The 14,134-nt window shown below is 38.8% G+C and overlaps 1 protein-coding gene across 3 annotated transcripts in view; it reads left to right on the forward strand.

The window, feature by feature from the left end:
- Window positions 1-14,134, forward strand: part of PLD5 (phospholipase D family member 5) — a 187,062-nt gene that overhangs the window by 27,676 nt on the left and 145,252 nt on the right. The window contains exon 1 of one of the 3 annotated variants that reach the window (XM_064648685.1): window positions 7,294-8,009. The exons of the other annotated variants lie outside the window; for them this stretch is intronic. Coding sequence (XP_064504755.1) covers window positions 8,007-8,009 — 3 coding nt within the window. The 5' untranslated portion in view covers window positions 7,294-8,006. Of the gene's footprint in view, window positions 1-7,293; window positions 8,010-14,134 lie in introns of those variants that run through there. 3 annotated transcript variants of the gene reach the window in all.

Genomic DNA, 14,134 nt, shown 5'->3' on the forward strand with positions numbered 1-14,134 from the left:
GTGTCTTTTCACAAAATCCTATCAGGTAAAGGGAATACTTAGCTTGCATATGTCTTTCAGCACTGTGAAGGTCCATTTTTCGTTCAGCCTGTGCTGGAGATGCGTGTTGTGTACACCTACACTTCTCAAGTTTTCACAAATCTGTAGCAGTCATTTGCCTGCTTGATTTCTTGCTCATGACTCTTCATTTGGAAGTGGGTTTAATCAGCACTACCTGCTCTATAGTGACTGGTACCTGAACAAACGCCGGTGCTGTTCAGCTACTATTCATTTCTTTCTTAGGATCAGTCCCTCCCCTGAGAACCAGTTGGGGACACTAGTGTTGATTTTTAAAGTAGGTTATATTTCTCACTGAGCTTTTTACACTGGAATAGTTTGGCACTTTCCTGGCCCTGTTGCTTGGGATAAAGCCACCATGTCTGTCAGGTACTGTCACACAGGAATCTGAGCCTTAGCCATCCAATGCCTTTCTGAGTATTTTCTTGTCCTTAGGACTTTGCAATAGTACTGTGCCGTGCCTCTGAATTTCATCTGGAGTTTTCCAGAGCCATCCATGTCTAGCCTGTATCTGTTTATCAGACATCAGCTGTCTGAGGACAGTTTTGGAGAGACGTCATGATCAAGGAAGTCCAACAGATGTAGCTCACCTTTATCTGTCACAACCCTGAGGTCACACCAGGCCCTGAAGATCTCCTTAGGGGCTGCTACATTTCTCTGCTTATGTATCCAGCTATTCTCAGCTCAATGGTAGCACCTTTGATCTTTTTGCCATTTCTTTCCTCTTCTACCAAAGTTATTGGGATTAAGCTATTGGTATTAATTAAGCTATTGTTAATGCTTACTGGCATTATGCAGAGTACCGCAGCATAACGACATGTATTGTATAATCCAGTAAAATCACATTAAGCGGTAATTTCGCATGGAAACGGAATGGAATTACATCAACACAGCTAACGTTGTTAACGCTGGAGGCCAAATACTAACTGGCTATTTTTAGGGCACGCATTACGCAGGCTGTCTCTGTAAGAGGTCCGTGCTCTCGGGTGCCCGGCAGGACGCGCTGTGGCCGCTCCCGCCGCCAGGGCCGGGGCACCGCGGGCAGCTCCGCCCGCCCGGCCCGCGCGGGGCTGCACCGCCCCCTGGTGGCCGCGGGGAGACGCGCCGGGAGAGCGGCGGGAGCGGGGAGCGGCCGCCTGTGCCGGCCCTGCCGGTCTGCTCCCCGCATTGCATAGGGGCAAGCGTTCCCTCAGCCTGGGGAAGTACTGCCCTGCTGAGCGTATTTCTCAGTGACCGGAACGAATATTGTCCTGAATTACACTGGTCGCACTTTAAGGGCTGTGTCCCGTCTTCACTAAACGATGAAAAGAGGCAATGTTCTGTTTTCTTTTGGCTGAAAAAAAAAAATAGGATCGTACTCTTTGTATTTGGCTTTTTATAAGAAATGTCTCATAAGTTACTTTGCAATGGAAGGATGCTGCAAACTTGCTAAACAGTGATCTCTCATTAGTGCTCAATACAATAAGCCCTAAACTTCTTTAAGTGGGATTCCTTTAACGTGTGCTTTTTGCTTTAGAACATGATTACGGTGTGTGGTAATTTCAGTGGTTAGATCAAGAAATGCTGTGCTGCTCTGAGTCGTTTGGCTGCAGCATGCATAGAAACAGTGGCATTGTCTCTGTTGACAGTGATGGTGGGAAGTGGAAGCTGCTCACCCTCTCAGAGTAGCTCTGCATCTCACTCCTGTGCCTCTCTTTCTCCAGCCATCTCCCCAGAGTGCTGGAGAGGCTCTTATAGCCCACCTGGCTGCTCCAGGTGAAGGAGTGGTAGGAGACAGAGTCATTCTTGGGACCTGTGGAGAGAGAGGGTCTGTTTATTAACTGTGTTTTCCTTTATGAAGTTGTGCAGGCAAGGATTCATCTGCATATGAGAGAGAGAGATTGATTCAGCTCCATTTTGAAGCTGATACCTGTCTGTGCTGCTTAGGCAACACAGAAACCTAGGTCTGTGCATAGCTTGGACTGGGATGGTCCAGTGTGACCCCCTCAGTACAGTGATTGGCAGAAACAGAGAATCTAGTTATTGTTTCACTGCCCTTGGAGATTTTCTTGGCTGCTGAATCAGTCAGTGTACCACAGCAAAACAGAAAGTATTGTTTCCAGGCAGCTGGACTCTGGGAGGCAGCACTCATATGTTTTTTCAGCTGCATCTGATACATAAGAAGGCTTTATCTTTCTCTCTTTTTCTTTCTTCTTCCCTTTTTTTTTTTTTTTTTAAGAAAATGCGATGGAATTTCTTTTGCAACTGTTCTTACCTTCAACTCATGCTTTCAGCTCTTCACAAAATAATGTGAAAATATTTCTTTGAAAATTGTAAGCAATGTTTGGTGTTGATAACAATGAAAACCCATCATACTCTGTGTATTGATACTGCTCATTTAAATAGCTGACAACAGCTCCAGTTATGATCTGTGAGCATCAGTTTAGTGCTGGGTAATGCTAAACATTCAGGGCCATGGTTCAGTCTTTGGCTACTGCTTGAGTAGAGTCTTAATTTGCAAGTAACCTATTCTGTTCTGTAGGTGCTGTACCAGCTTCATAAGATCTGAATGTATTTCCACTGATTTGAAATTATATTCTATTGGTGTGAGGTCCAAATCTCTACAAGCAGAATTTTGGATAAAAGTTTTCTTTCCTGCAAGGCCAATAGAACTTTTTAATCGTCTTTCTGCTTCAGAACATTATTTGAAGTATTCAAGGCTGTGCTTTTATATTATAAGTCCTCTTGAAGAAGATGGGTTTACCACTGGAAAGTGTCACTGACAATAATGTATGAATTGTATAAGCGAGGGGATTTCAAGATGTAACTTATACCTGAGATTTTGGTAAAGCTTCTTGCAAGGTGAAACATTTCTGTCTTCTGGAAGAGTAACAGACTAGGTGGTGATGTCTTTGATTTTGGGTGGTGTTGGTTGTTGGTTTTTGTTCTAGCTATTGATTTGTAGATCCAGCAAGCCTTGAAGAGGGACCACATTGAGATACCTTGCTGTTCTGCCTCTATTTCCACACCAACCCCCATTGTCCCCCAGCTCTCTTTCTTCCTCTTTCTGCTTTCTTTCTCTTTCTTTCCAACAACTGCTTTTTTTCCTGTAAATTCTGTTGCTTTCCCATGTTGTTAATGAAACTGATGAACAATGGAGATCTAATGGCATTTATAGTTGTGTTATTTGGCCTTGGAGTTCCTGTGCTAGCTAGATTTTTGAAAAATGGAGAATTTTTGTGTTTCTCAGCATACGTTCAGTTGACTTTTTTTGTCCATAGAAATAGAGTACTTTACCAGTTTACACTCAGAGTGTATTTTGGACATACTTCTTTATAGCAATACTGGATGGGGACTTACATTTTCAGGAAAAAATAACTTGATTCTGAAAAAAATCCCAGTTGGGATAGTGACAGCCAAGTTATACAACAGAATGTTGGAGAGGTTATCTTGAAATAAAGGCTCTGGTGAAAAGACCCAAGCAAATAGAAGAGGTACCATCTGAGGTGCTGCTGTGTGAACATACATTTCATATATTTTTTTGTATGAAAGTAATGCCACAGTAAATTTAAATAGGACCATGGTTCTTGCTCCACACAGTGGTCTTGTGGCTCTAGTCATCTGCCAGGCATGGTCACTGCCATGTCCATTCTCCTGTCTTGCATAGCCACTTGCCTCTTTTCACTGTGCTTTTTTAAGAGCATTTCTGTTTGTTCTAAGCCTTTAACAATAAAATTCAGAATTCTGTTGTTCAAGTTCATCTGACCAAGGCAGGCTAAACTCTGTACTGAAAATTTTTGAGCTTGAATTTTAAGCTACTTAAGATCTTGAAAAGCCTTATTGTGTTCCACCCTGGTTTCTTGCTTTCCATTGCTGATGAAAGTTAATATCCTTAAAATGAGAAAGTGCATTCTGCATAGATCCCAGCTATCATCATGGATTTAGACCTTTTCTGAGAGTGAAGATTTTGGAGAAGATCCTTTGTGAAATATGAAATTATTTAAAAAAATCAGAGTCTTTCATTGATAATTTTCATGTTTTGTCTAGGTGTCTTGGAGGTTTTATTTTGCTTTGCTGACCTTTAGAATTGCTGCAGATGTATGCCATCTTGTTTATCTTCATTCTATGCTTTCAAATAATACTACATTTTTTGTCTTGTTACTTATTAAGGCCGTGATTTATTTTTAACTATTTACAGCAAACTGTTCATAGATACTTTAATTATTTTTTACAACTACTGGGAAGAGATTGTGCTTCATAATGCTCGGGACAATTTGGAAAGACTTACAGAGAGCCACAAGAGAGCCATAACTGCATGTTCCTGAGGCTTTGTGGCATCTCAGACAAATCCAAAATGACTCAACAGTTGTGCATTTAAATTTATTGGGATTTTTCATTTAGTGAAAAATTGAAATAATCTTTTTTCATCTTCTCTTCAGAAAACAACCAAATGCCAAAAAAAAAAAAAAAAAAGAAATTCTACCAAAAATTCAGTTCTTTGATCAGTTGTTTAATGAAGTTTTTCAGTTGCTGCAGATCAAGGGCTCTAGTGTGAGTGTTTACATGCTGCAAAGAACATGTATGTGCGAAATGACTTGTATTGCCAGATCTAATCTATTTTCATCACAAAAAGTAGATTACTATTAATCCAACTTCGGTTTTTCAGCCTCATTGTGCATTTCTTGATCATTTAAAGCATTCAAGGGCATCCTTATGTCATTGCTTAAGAAACACTGTCTAAATAAGTGTTTAAACTATGTGGCCTAATGACTACATTTCTAGAGGGGCCTAAAGAATATGATCAGATAGTTTTGAGAGCTTTATTTTTATTTTTTAAATAGCCCCTGAAGCATGGGGCTCATGATGACAGTTAATCTGCTCAGAGGGGTGAAGTCTGTCAAGAGGGCTGTAACCAGCTAGAAAGGATTAAATGAAGGTTTTTAACTCAAACTTGGGAGGAAGATGGTTTCCTCATAAAAATGAGACATTCTGGACCTGTCCAGAAAATTTAAGCTCCCATTGCTTATGGATCCTTTAAGAATTGAAGAGGAAAAAAAAAAAAAGGATTTCGTCTTTAAGGCTTATGTAGATGAAGAAGTTGAAGTTCACATTTAAACTTTTGCAGTTATATCAGTACATAATTCTTTTCCTTAGTGGGCATTTCTTTTTCTCTGTGTGTGCTGGAAAGAGTTTGAAGTAAATGGAAAAGTTGGCTTTCTTAGGTAGCAAGAGTCCTAATGCTGAAGTAAGTTAGTTAACTTGTATTATTTTTTTCTTGTTTTTTTTAACTTTAATTATTTTTTTTCCATATAGGTGTATGATAGGGCTTGTTCTGTATAGAAGTGTCTTTTAGTTGAATTTAGATGATATTTGCACTTGAGTTTGGGAGGTGTGTGTTTTAATTGTGAGAAGACTGTGCCAGAATTCATTCTGAAATGTGTATGAATCCAATTAATTTAATAACTGTTCATTAAAGTATGGAAGCATTCTGGCTTCATTGACTGAAAGGCAGAGTTGAAAATTGTTTGCACGTATGAATAGGGCCATATCACCCTGTCCCAGACGCATTTTGTGTAGAAATGTACAGGAGCAAGACTTGGCTGCATGTCTTCATATTCATCTGATCACTCTCCCAGTGATCTTTTGTGAATATAAGGTTTTCAGAAATTTCAAGGATCGCGGGAAAGGTTTGTACAGAGTAGTAAGATGGCTGAAAACATTCTGATGAGAAAGTTTTCGTTTCTAAAAAGAACAAGCCTCAATAGCCTGATTGATTGCAATTGAATTGTTTCTCAGAATTGTCTGTTGGGTCTCAGTGATATTACAAGTGAAGACTCTCAGATGGGAATCCCATTAGCAGTTGGACTAATATGACTATAAAGGTCGTTTATGGTCTCTGCCAAAGTTCTGGTGTGGCACTGGGCACTTATCAATCAATGCATCTCCTGCTCCCTCCATGCTGCTGAAGCTACTTGAGACAGAGTATCCACAGACAGCTTTCTGGTCAAACGATGAAACCAGTGCTCTGTACTGATTTTCTTTGTATGTTTTGTACGTTGTCTTGTATGCTGTTGTCCATTTTTCTTCCTGAAATTTTGTCTCTTTTGGTTTCATAGAACCTGTTTTTCTTATTTTCCCTTCTACCTTCTTAATAGCTCTTTCAGTGCCTCTTTCCACTCCATCTTACTATGTTTCTTAGGGGTTGAACAATGGACCCTTTGTTTACATCAGATAGCTCATCTCTAAATACAAGTCATTCACCTTTTCATGATGGCTTGCAGATGAATTTCTTTAGCTCTGACTGAAGCAGAAAGATTTGGAATAAAGAGAGTTTCTTGTGGCTATTCAACTGGGTAACAACAGCTCAAAACAGCTAAAACAGACCTCCTGCAAACTCCCCTATTGCTGCACTCTGGAAAATGACCTAATCTTGACATGATGTCCATAACATGTGTCATTTATTACTGTGTTCTTTCTATATGTTCAGAAACAACATCATCAGTGTTATTGATGATTAAATCTTATTTCTTTATGTAATTTCTTAAAAAACTGTTTCAAAAAAACATTCGAAACTTCCTCCCAGCTTTTCTTCATCTCTTAAACAAGCTTTCCAATTAGTCCAGCATCCTTTTCCTTGATTTTTTCAGCTCAGTCCTGCACTCTCATGCCCATTCAGTTTCAATGAAAATCATGATTATATCCTGTTGCAAAGAGAATAGAAGAAAGCTACAAACTTGTCTTCTGAATTTCTTTTCCCTTCTTGCACTTGATTTTTCTAGACCTTTATAAACTCTCAGTTATTGCAGAAGCATCTCTCCGTCCTCTTTAATCCATGCATTAAAATTTCAAGCTCATTCTTGTGCTTTCTTAGTGCAATAACATGCTTTCTTCTTGAGACCATCTCCAAGGTAGTTTCCATATAGCCTCCTGATAACCCTTTCTTTAATATTCCTTTATTGTGGTATCCAAAAAGCTTGGAAATAGTGAGGTTGCTGGTTATTCCTTTAAGTACCTGTTAAACTAGCCAGTAATATCTGACCTGGCTCCTTCCGCCTCCCTCTCTGTCATCTCTTACTGAGTTATTTGATAGCAAGGTCCATGGAGTCAGGACTGTCGTGTTCTTATTTATTTTTTTTTATTTTATCACACCAAGCACGGCAGCATTCTGGGTTGTCACTGAAAACATTAAGATTGTTATAATATTAACTAAGTAGTTACAGCTTTGCAGAGATTTTCTGTGGTGTATGTTCTTGAGAGGGGTGGTACTAGAAGCGTGAGATGATAATTTCATCCTTTTGGAATGAAATTGTCCTCACTAGGGAAAAAAAGTGTTTAAAAAAAAAAAAAGAAAAAGAAAAGCCAACAAAGAGCAACCACATTGCAAATAAAAGATACTCTTAGCAAATCTGAAGGGGCATTTGGCTGCCTTACAGAAACACTGTGTATTTTGGCAGTTAGGAGCTTTGGCTTAGGAAGATCCATGTTTGGAATAACAGGGTGTGTTGCAAGTCAAAATTCAGGTATCTTGGCTGAGATGTGTGCGGAATCTGGCATGATGCCTTTCTGCACTGTGCCTAGCTGTAGCAAGTGCTGAAGTCCCTTGTGAACAATATATGAATCTCATTTTGGAAAAGAAAAAAAAAAAAAGAGGAGGAGGGAAGAGGGAGCCAGGATTTATTTTAACATTTAGTGGATATAAAAAACAAGTATCAAGAAGCAAAACATTTCCATGAAGCATTTGCTGTGGAAATTCTGCAACTTCTTCTTGCAAACCTCTTTATCGCTTGGATTGGCTGATTTCCAGAGCATCAAGGCTAGGAATTGAGGGACTGAAATATAATCGCTGGTGATACATTTTAACCACATAAAACATTCTCTGCTTCCAAAGCCTCCGGTGTCTTTAGTAAGCAGTGCAACAGCAACAGCTCCTTGCTGCTGAACTCCAGAGACGGAGAAAATATTGGATCGGAATGGTAAGAAGCTCTTTACTTTTCTCCAGATCTAGATTATTACTCTGAAAAGAATGTTTAAAAGATGATGATGAAATTAGAAGGGATCAGTATTTAAACCAAGAAAACAGTGTGTAAGATACAGTGAAATGATCAAATGTTTTTTTGCAAGAGAACAGCAATGCAAGTTGATGACAAATATCTTTGCCACTGAACATGTTGTGCAGCTTATATAAAATCTTTTAAAATTGAGAAGCACTGCTGACTAGCATTTGATGTAAATTGTAAGTCTGTCTACTTGGTTTATTTCAGAACAGCTGTACGGGCTTTTAAAATGATCTTGCTTTAACAACCACTGGCACAGACTTTATACATACAAATATAAATAAACCTATGCCAATAACTCACACAGGCTGTGTGTTTATGTGTTTTCTTTTGTTGGGGTTTTGGGGTTTTGCTTTTTTGAAAGAAACAGAGATGCTCAGTACATGCCTTTGACTTTTAGGGAGCTGTGAAGTTTTTATTTTTCTGTGTTTTCTGGTTTTTGACCTGTTAGTCACACTGTTTCTCTAGTGTAATTATTTGGTGGGAAAAATAATGAAGGAAAACTTTTTAGAATAGTGATGATATTATATTCTGATCTAAGTATTAAAGTCATAGGAGTAGAATATAAACATGTAAATATGGAATCTGAAATTACTGTAAATTGATATCAATGCTATTAGTAGTTTAAACAATGCCTGAGGATAGAATAAAAATATTCATATTAGCATTTTTCTAGGTATTAAAGTATTGAAGTGGGTATATGAATTTTGGGTGTGTTTACTCCAAAGATTTACTGTCAAGACTGTTTTGTTGGGTTTGTTGGTTGTTGTGGTGGGCTTTTTTGGGGCGGGGGGCTGGTGGTGGAAGGTTTTGGGGGTTTTTTGTTTGGTTTTGTTTTGGAGTTTTTTTGGTTTTTTTGGGTTTTTTTAATTGAAATATGAATCAAGCCTAATCTCCTTTATGGAAATGCAGCCATTCATTGTAAGTGCCTACTAAGTCCAGGAATTTATTGATTATGAAATTACAGTACATCAGGGTGAAAGAAAAACAAATTACTAAATAAGTCTGAAGATCACTGAAATACACTTACTTGACAACCTAGCTTGATGTGCAGGAAATTGTTCCCTTTGTGATTCAAACAGAAGAGGAGATTTTTAACAGAGCAACTATGGCAGTCTGAAAAGTGTACAGGAGATGTGAAACAATGTCTGATTTGGTATTTTTTATCTTTGTTGTATATTTGTTGTTGTTTAGCAGTACAAAAATTAAAATGCGAGAACTAAAACTATCACCGAATACTTTCTGATCTTTTCTGTGTGTTTTCCCTGAATGGCAAGGAATAAAATACTGAAGTACTGTAGATAGTCAATCATGTTATCATAGCCTGTATATTTCACGTTATGACTGCAAATCCACTTCGATGTGTTAAAGATTTATGTTTTTCTTCTCAACATGCAGAATAGATTGCAAAAATCAATACTTGAGTGGCAACCAGGCTGTAAGGTTCCTGGAAAGATGTTTAGCATGAATCTAAGCGTGGCAGTTGTTGTTATTATTATTATTACTAATTTCTTGACAAAAATGCCCAGTATTGAGTATCCATTAAACACAACTGTTGTATTGAAGAGACTCCAATATATTGTTGCTTCTTGTCAGAGACTGTGTTCATAGTATCTAAATTTTGTTACGGGAAAATATTGGAGATAGGAGATCTGATTGCTTTTCCCTGTTGTAATCACAGAACATAACTAATAACAAATGATGTTATATATATTTTCAGATCTGTACTTCCTGTATAAGTCAAATACAGATGTGCTTCAGTACCAGCAAATTAATGAAAACATTTCCTTCTAGAAACATAACATTCGTGTACTGACACATACTTGCAGTTGATAAACTTTAAACCAAAGTAAACTTGCATTGTGTCCTGCTTGACATGGATTAATTTGGTAACTAATGCAGGGAATTCACAAGGGGTCTGTTTCTTTCAATTTGAGTTGCCTGGGCAAGGATCTTGCATGTGTTATTGAAAGGGAAATAAAAAAAAAGAATAAAAGACACATACACCCCACACATCCCCTGAAGATGTACCCTTTTTAGTAATCAGCTGTATAATAAATGACACGACTAGTCCAAGGGGAACAGCCTCTTACTTAAAATTTTTAAATTATATGATTTCTTTCGCAATGTAAGTAGTAAATGGTCTTAAAGAAGCCCGAGTTACAAGCTGTCAAATGCAAGAGATATCCAGGTTTAGTTAATCAAAGTGTTTTGTCTCGTAAGTCTAAGGAACAAAAGTAAAATTATGAATAATGTATTGGCTTTACCTGAAAAATGGAAAAGTTGTAGACATGACTATTGCAGTGAAAAATTCTAATAAAGTATCGTCTAGGATTAGTGCAAGAGTTATACTGGGTATGGAAAAATTAATTTTAAATGTCTTCCTGGTGCAAAATTTAAAAAAGCTTATTCAACAACTGGATGCCTGATTCATCTAAATGAATTTAGGCTAAATACTTTTTTTTTTTAATTTCAGTGACTGAATGGAAGTCTGATAATCTGCCTGTATAAATAAATCCTGTATTTCAAGAGGTATACTACAAATACGGAGTTCATGTGTAATACAAAACATGCTTACGGAAAGGAAGTATAGATTTGCATCTGCTATAAAGTTGATTCAAGGCAATAATATTTTCAGGTTTGACTGTTTTACTAGTTTTCTGCTTTGTTATTCTGCCAGTTTTCTGGCAAAAAATAAGAGTTTGTTTATTCAGAAGTAGTCATGCTGATAGTAATCAGAAGAAATCTATTGCAGTATAGCTTTTGTGTGCATGTTTATGCTGGCTTATATGCCCCAACTAACTTCTGGCACAGTTTGGTTCAGGTGATATGTTGTAACTGTGTGTCAGGCTGTTTACCACACCAGTAAGTGTGTGCACCGTTCTAGAGTGAAATAGAAAATGCATGCTCAATAAATATCTTCTTGTGAAGGATGGAAGTAACCACTTTTACCTTTAATTAAAAGGTAATGCTGAAATATCTTCACCTATATTTTAGTGTTTATTTGTAATGTAATAGGATTGTGTTTTGAACTCTCAGCACCCATGTTTATGAAGCCTGAATACTTCCAGTGAGCAAAATATGACAGCAGGCAAAGTTTATGCAAGAATTCCAAAACTGGAGTAGTTTTCTTTGGTGACAGAGGATTATTTTTCAGGCAATTTTCCTTTTGATTCTACTATCAACCTACTATGTAGATCAGGATTTGCTCACTGAAATCTATCTTTTAAACTGTGCCATTACACTGACAGTGTAACTTAAAATTAGTTGCTTTCAGGAAGTTATAAATTATTTGCTGTAGTTTACATAATGTATTAGTATGCTTGCTGCATCTATGTTCAAGACAGGGTTTTAAGCCATGTGATGTATGAAGAAACTATGAAAAAGGGATGCTTTTTGCATTAGTCTGTCCTTTTGGTTTTTATCCTGTTATGCCATCAGAAATGAAAGTTGCTGAAAATGAAGGCGGGGAAAAGGTCAGTCTGGTCTCTAGGTGAAATAGTTGATGAGAGCAGCCTCCTGAGCAATACAGCTGAAGTGAGAAGGTGGCTGGATAATACATATTTTTCTGCATCTGGTTAATGTTCATATCACAACATTTGCAGTGTTTTGAAATATCAGGACAAAATTCTGTTGCCCAGATATCTTGGGACTCTCATAGAAATGTGATGTTTTGCCACACATAACCATTCTTGTACTTCATGACCATACTGAGAATACTGAAAACAATTAAAGTCGAGACTTACTGTGGACCTTTTATATAAAAGAAGTTTAGAGAAGACAAAAGGGTATTGACAACTTTATACCCACTTGATAGTGTGCAGATGTAAGAAGAGCAAGTTATGGAGTTGTGCCCTGAAGGATATGTTTCCAGTGCTTGTATAAGGAGTGTGCTCTGATCAGAGCTGAGGATGCATAATACGTGGTAGTGGGAGATAAGATGCACAGTTTGGGTGGATTTCCTGTCTTGCTTTGCTACATAGAGTGGTGATGGAAAGCTACACTACCTAAAGAAATTCCTCATACCTTTCACCTGAGTTTTCAGTCTAGTAAATTTGTTGTTATTAATATTTTATTTAAATGTTTTGCAATGTTGCTTTGTCACCTGGGGATGCACAGACCATAGTCAGCCCTGTTATATCTTCTAATACTGAAGTTTCAGTATTAGAATTTCAGCTCAGAGGCAAGAGCTGTCTACTCACTTGGAACTGTACCAGAGGCTCCACTCTCCTCAACTCGCCAATACAAATCTCAGGTATATGGCTAGAGGTTTTGAATCCATGAAGATTTTTGGAACTCACAGCAAAAGGTTGGTAACCTCTGGTGTAGATGCTTATCTGAGAACAAATACCATGTCTGTGGTACTCCTGTTGGCTCTGAAACCACATTGGCTTTCAGGTAGAATTCCTTCTACTATGGCGAGTATTAGTCTGTTCAAGAGTATTCTTGCCAGGATTTTGCCAGCAATGGAGAGCAGAGTAATACCATGGTAATTTGAACAGTCTAATTTAATTCCTTTCTTCTTATAAAGGGTGATGATGACTACATCACGAAGGTCTGATGGTAGTTCGCCGAGTTCCCAACAGCACACTACAAACTCGTGAAATTTAGCATGGAGTGCAAGGCCCCCATGTTTCCAGACTTAAGGTGGAATTCCATCAACCCCAGCTGCCTTGCCGATTTTCACCTGCTGAATGACCTTAAGCATTTCTCATAAATTAGGGGCAGTATCCAATTCATACTTCACTGGTTGTTGTGTGATGGACTGAATGGCTGTGTCTTGGACTACACGGCTAGTACTGAAAAGGGTCTGAAAGTGTTCAGACCATCGATTCAGAATGGAGGTTTTGTCAGTCAGAAGCGTTTGACCATCAGCGCTGAGTAGAGGACTTTGAGCTTGGTATGTAGGCCTGTATGCTGTTTTCTGGGCTTCATAAGGTCTCTATGTAACCTTTGTTGACCTCACCAAGGCTTTTGATACTGTGAGCAGGAAGGGTCTGTGGCAGATTTTGGAATGTTTATGTTGTCCCCCCAAGTCCCTCAAAATGATCATCTCACTCCATGAGGATCAACACAGCCAAGTCTGATATGGCAATGCACTTTCTGAGGCCTTTCTAATAAAGAATGGTGTGAAACAAGGCTGCATTCTTGCACCAACTCTATTCACAGTCTTTTTCAGCATGATGCTCCAAAGGGCCACGGCAGACCTCGATGATCAGGACAGTATCTACATCCGATACCGTACTGATGGAAGCCTCTTCAACCTAAGGCGACTGAAGGCCCACACCAAGACCTTAAACCATCTTGTCTGGGAGCTGCTCTATGCTGATGATGCCGCCCTTGTGGCCCACACAGAAGCAGCTCTGCAGCGTTTAACATCCTGCTTTGCAGACGCTGCCAAGCTCTTTGGGCTGGAAGTCAGCTTAAAGAAGACAGAAGTTCTCTATCAACCTGCACCTCAAGAAGTCTTCCATCATCCCCATATCACCATTGGCGAATCAGAGCTCAAATCAGTCCAGCAGTTTAATTACCTAGGTAGCCTCATCTCCTCAGATGGTAAGATTGACGGAGAGATAGACAACAGGTTAGCAAAGGCATATAGTGCCTTCGGAAAGCTTCATAAAAGAGTTTGGCAAAATAAACACTTGAAGAAAAGTACCAAGATCAGTGTTTACAGAACCATTGTGCTGTCTACTCTCTTATATGGATCTCAATTACAGGTCATCTACCGCCACCACCTGCGACTCCTGGAACGCTTCCATCAACGCTGCCTCCGCACAATCCTAAACATCCACTGGTCAGATTATGTGACCAATACATCTGTTCTAGAACAAGCAGCAATCACAGGTATTGAGGCCATGTTGCTGAGAACACAGCTGCGTTGGGCAGGACACGTCTCAAAGGATGAAGGATCACCGCCTCCCGAAGATCTCACTTTATGGCAAACTTGCCACCGGTTGCCGCAAGAGAGGAGCCCCAAAGAGAAGATACAAGGACTCCCTGAAAGAACATCTCAGCCTTGGCCATATTGATCAACATAACTG

The sequence above is a fragment of the Pseudopipra pipra genome, chromosome 3 (genome assembly GCF_036250125.1).
Source record: "Pseudopipra pipra isolate bDixPip1 chromosome 3, bDixPip1.hap1, whole genome shotgun sequence".
Lineage (NCBI taxonomy): Eukaryota > Metazoa > Chordata > Aves > Passeriformes > Pipridae > Pseudopipra > Pseudopipra pipra.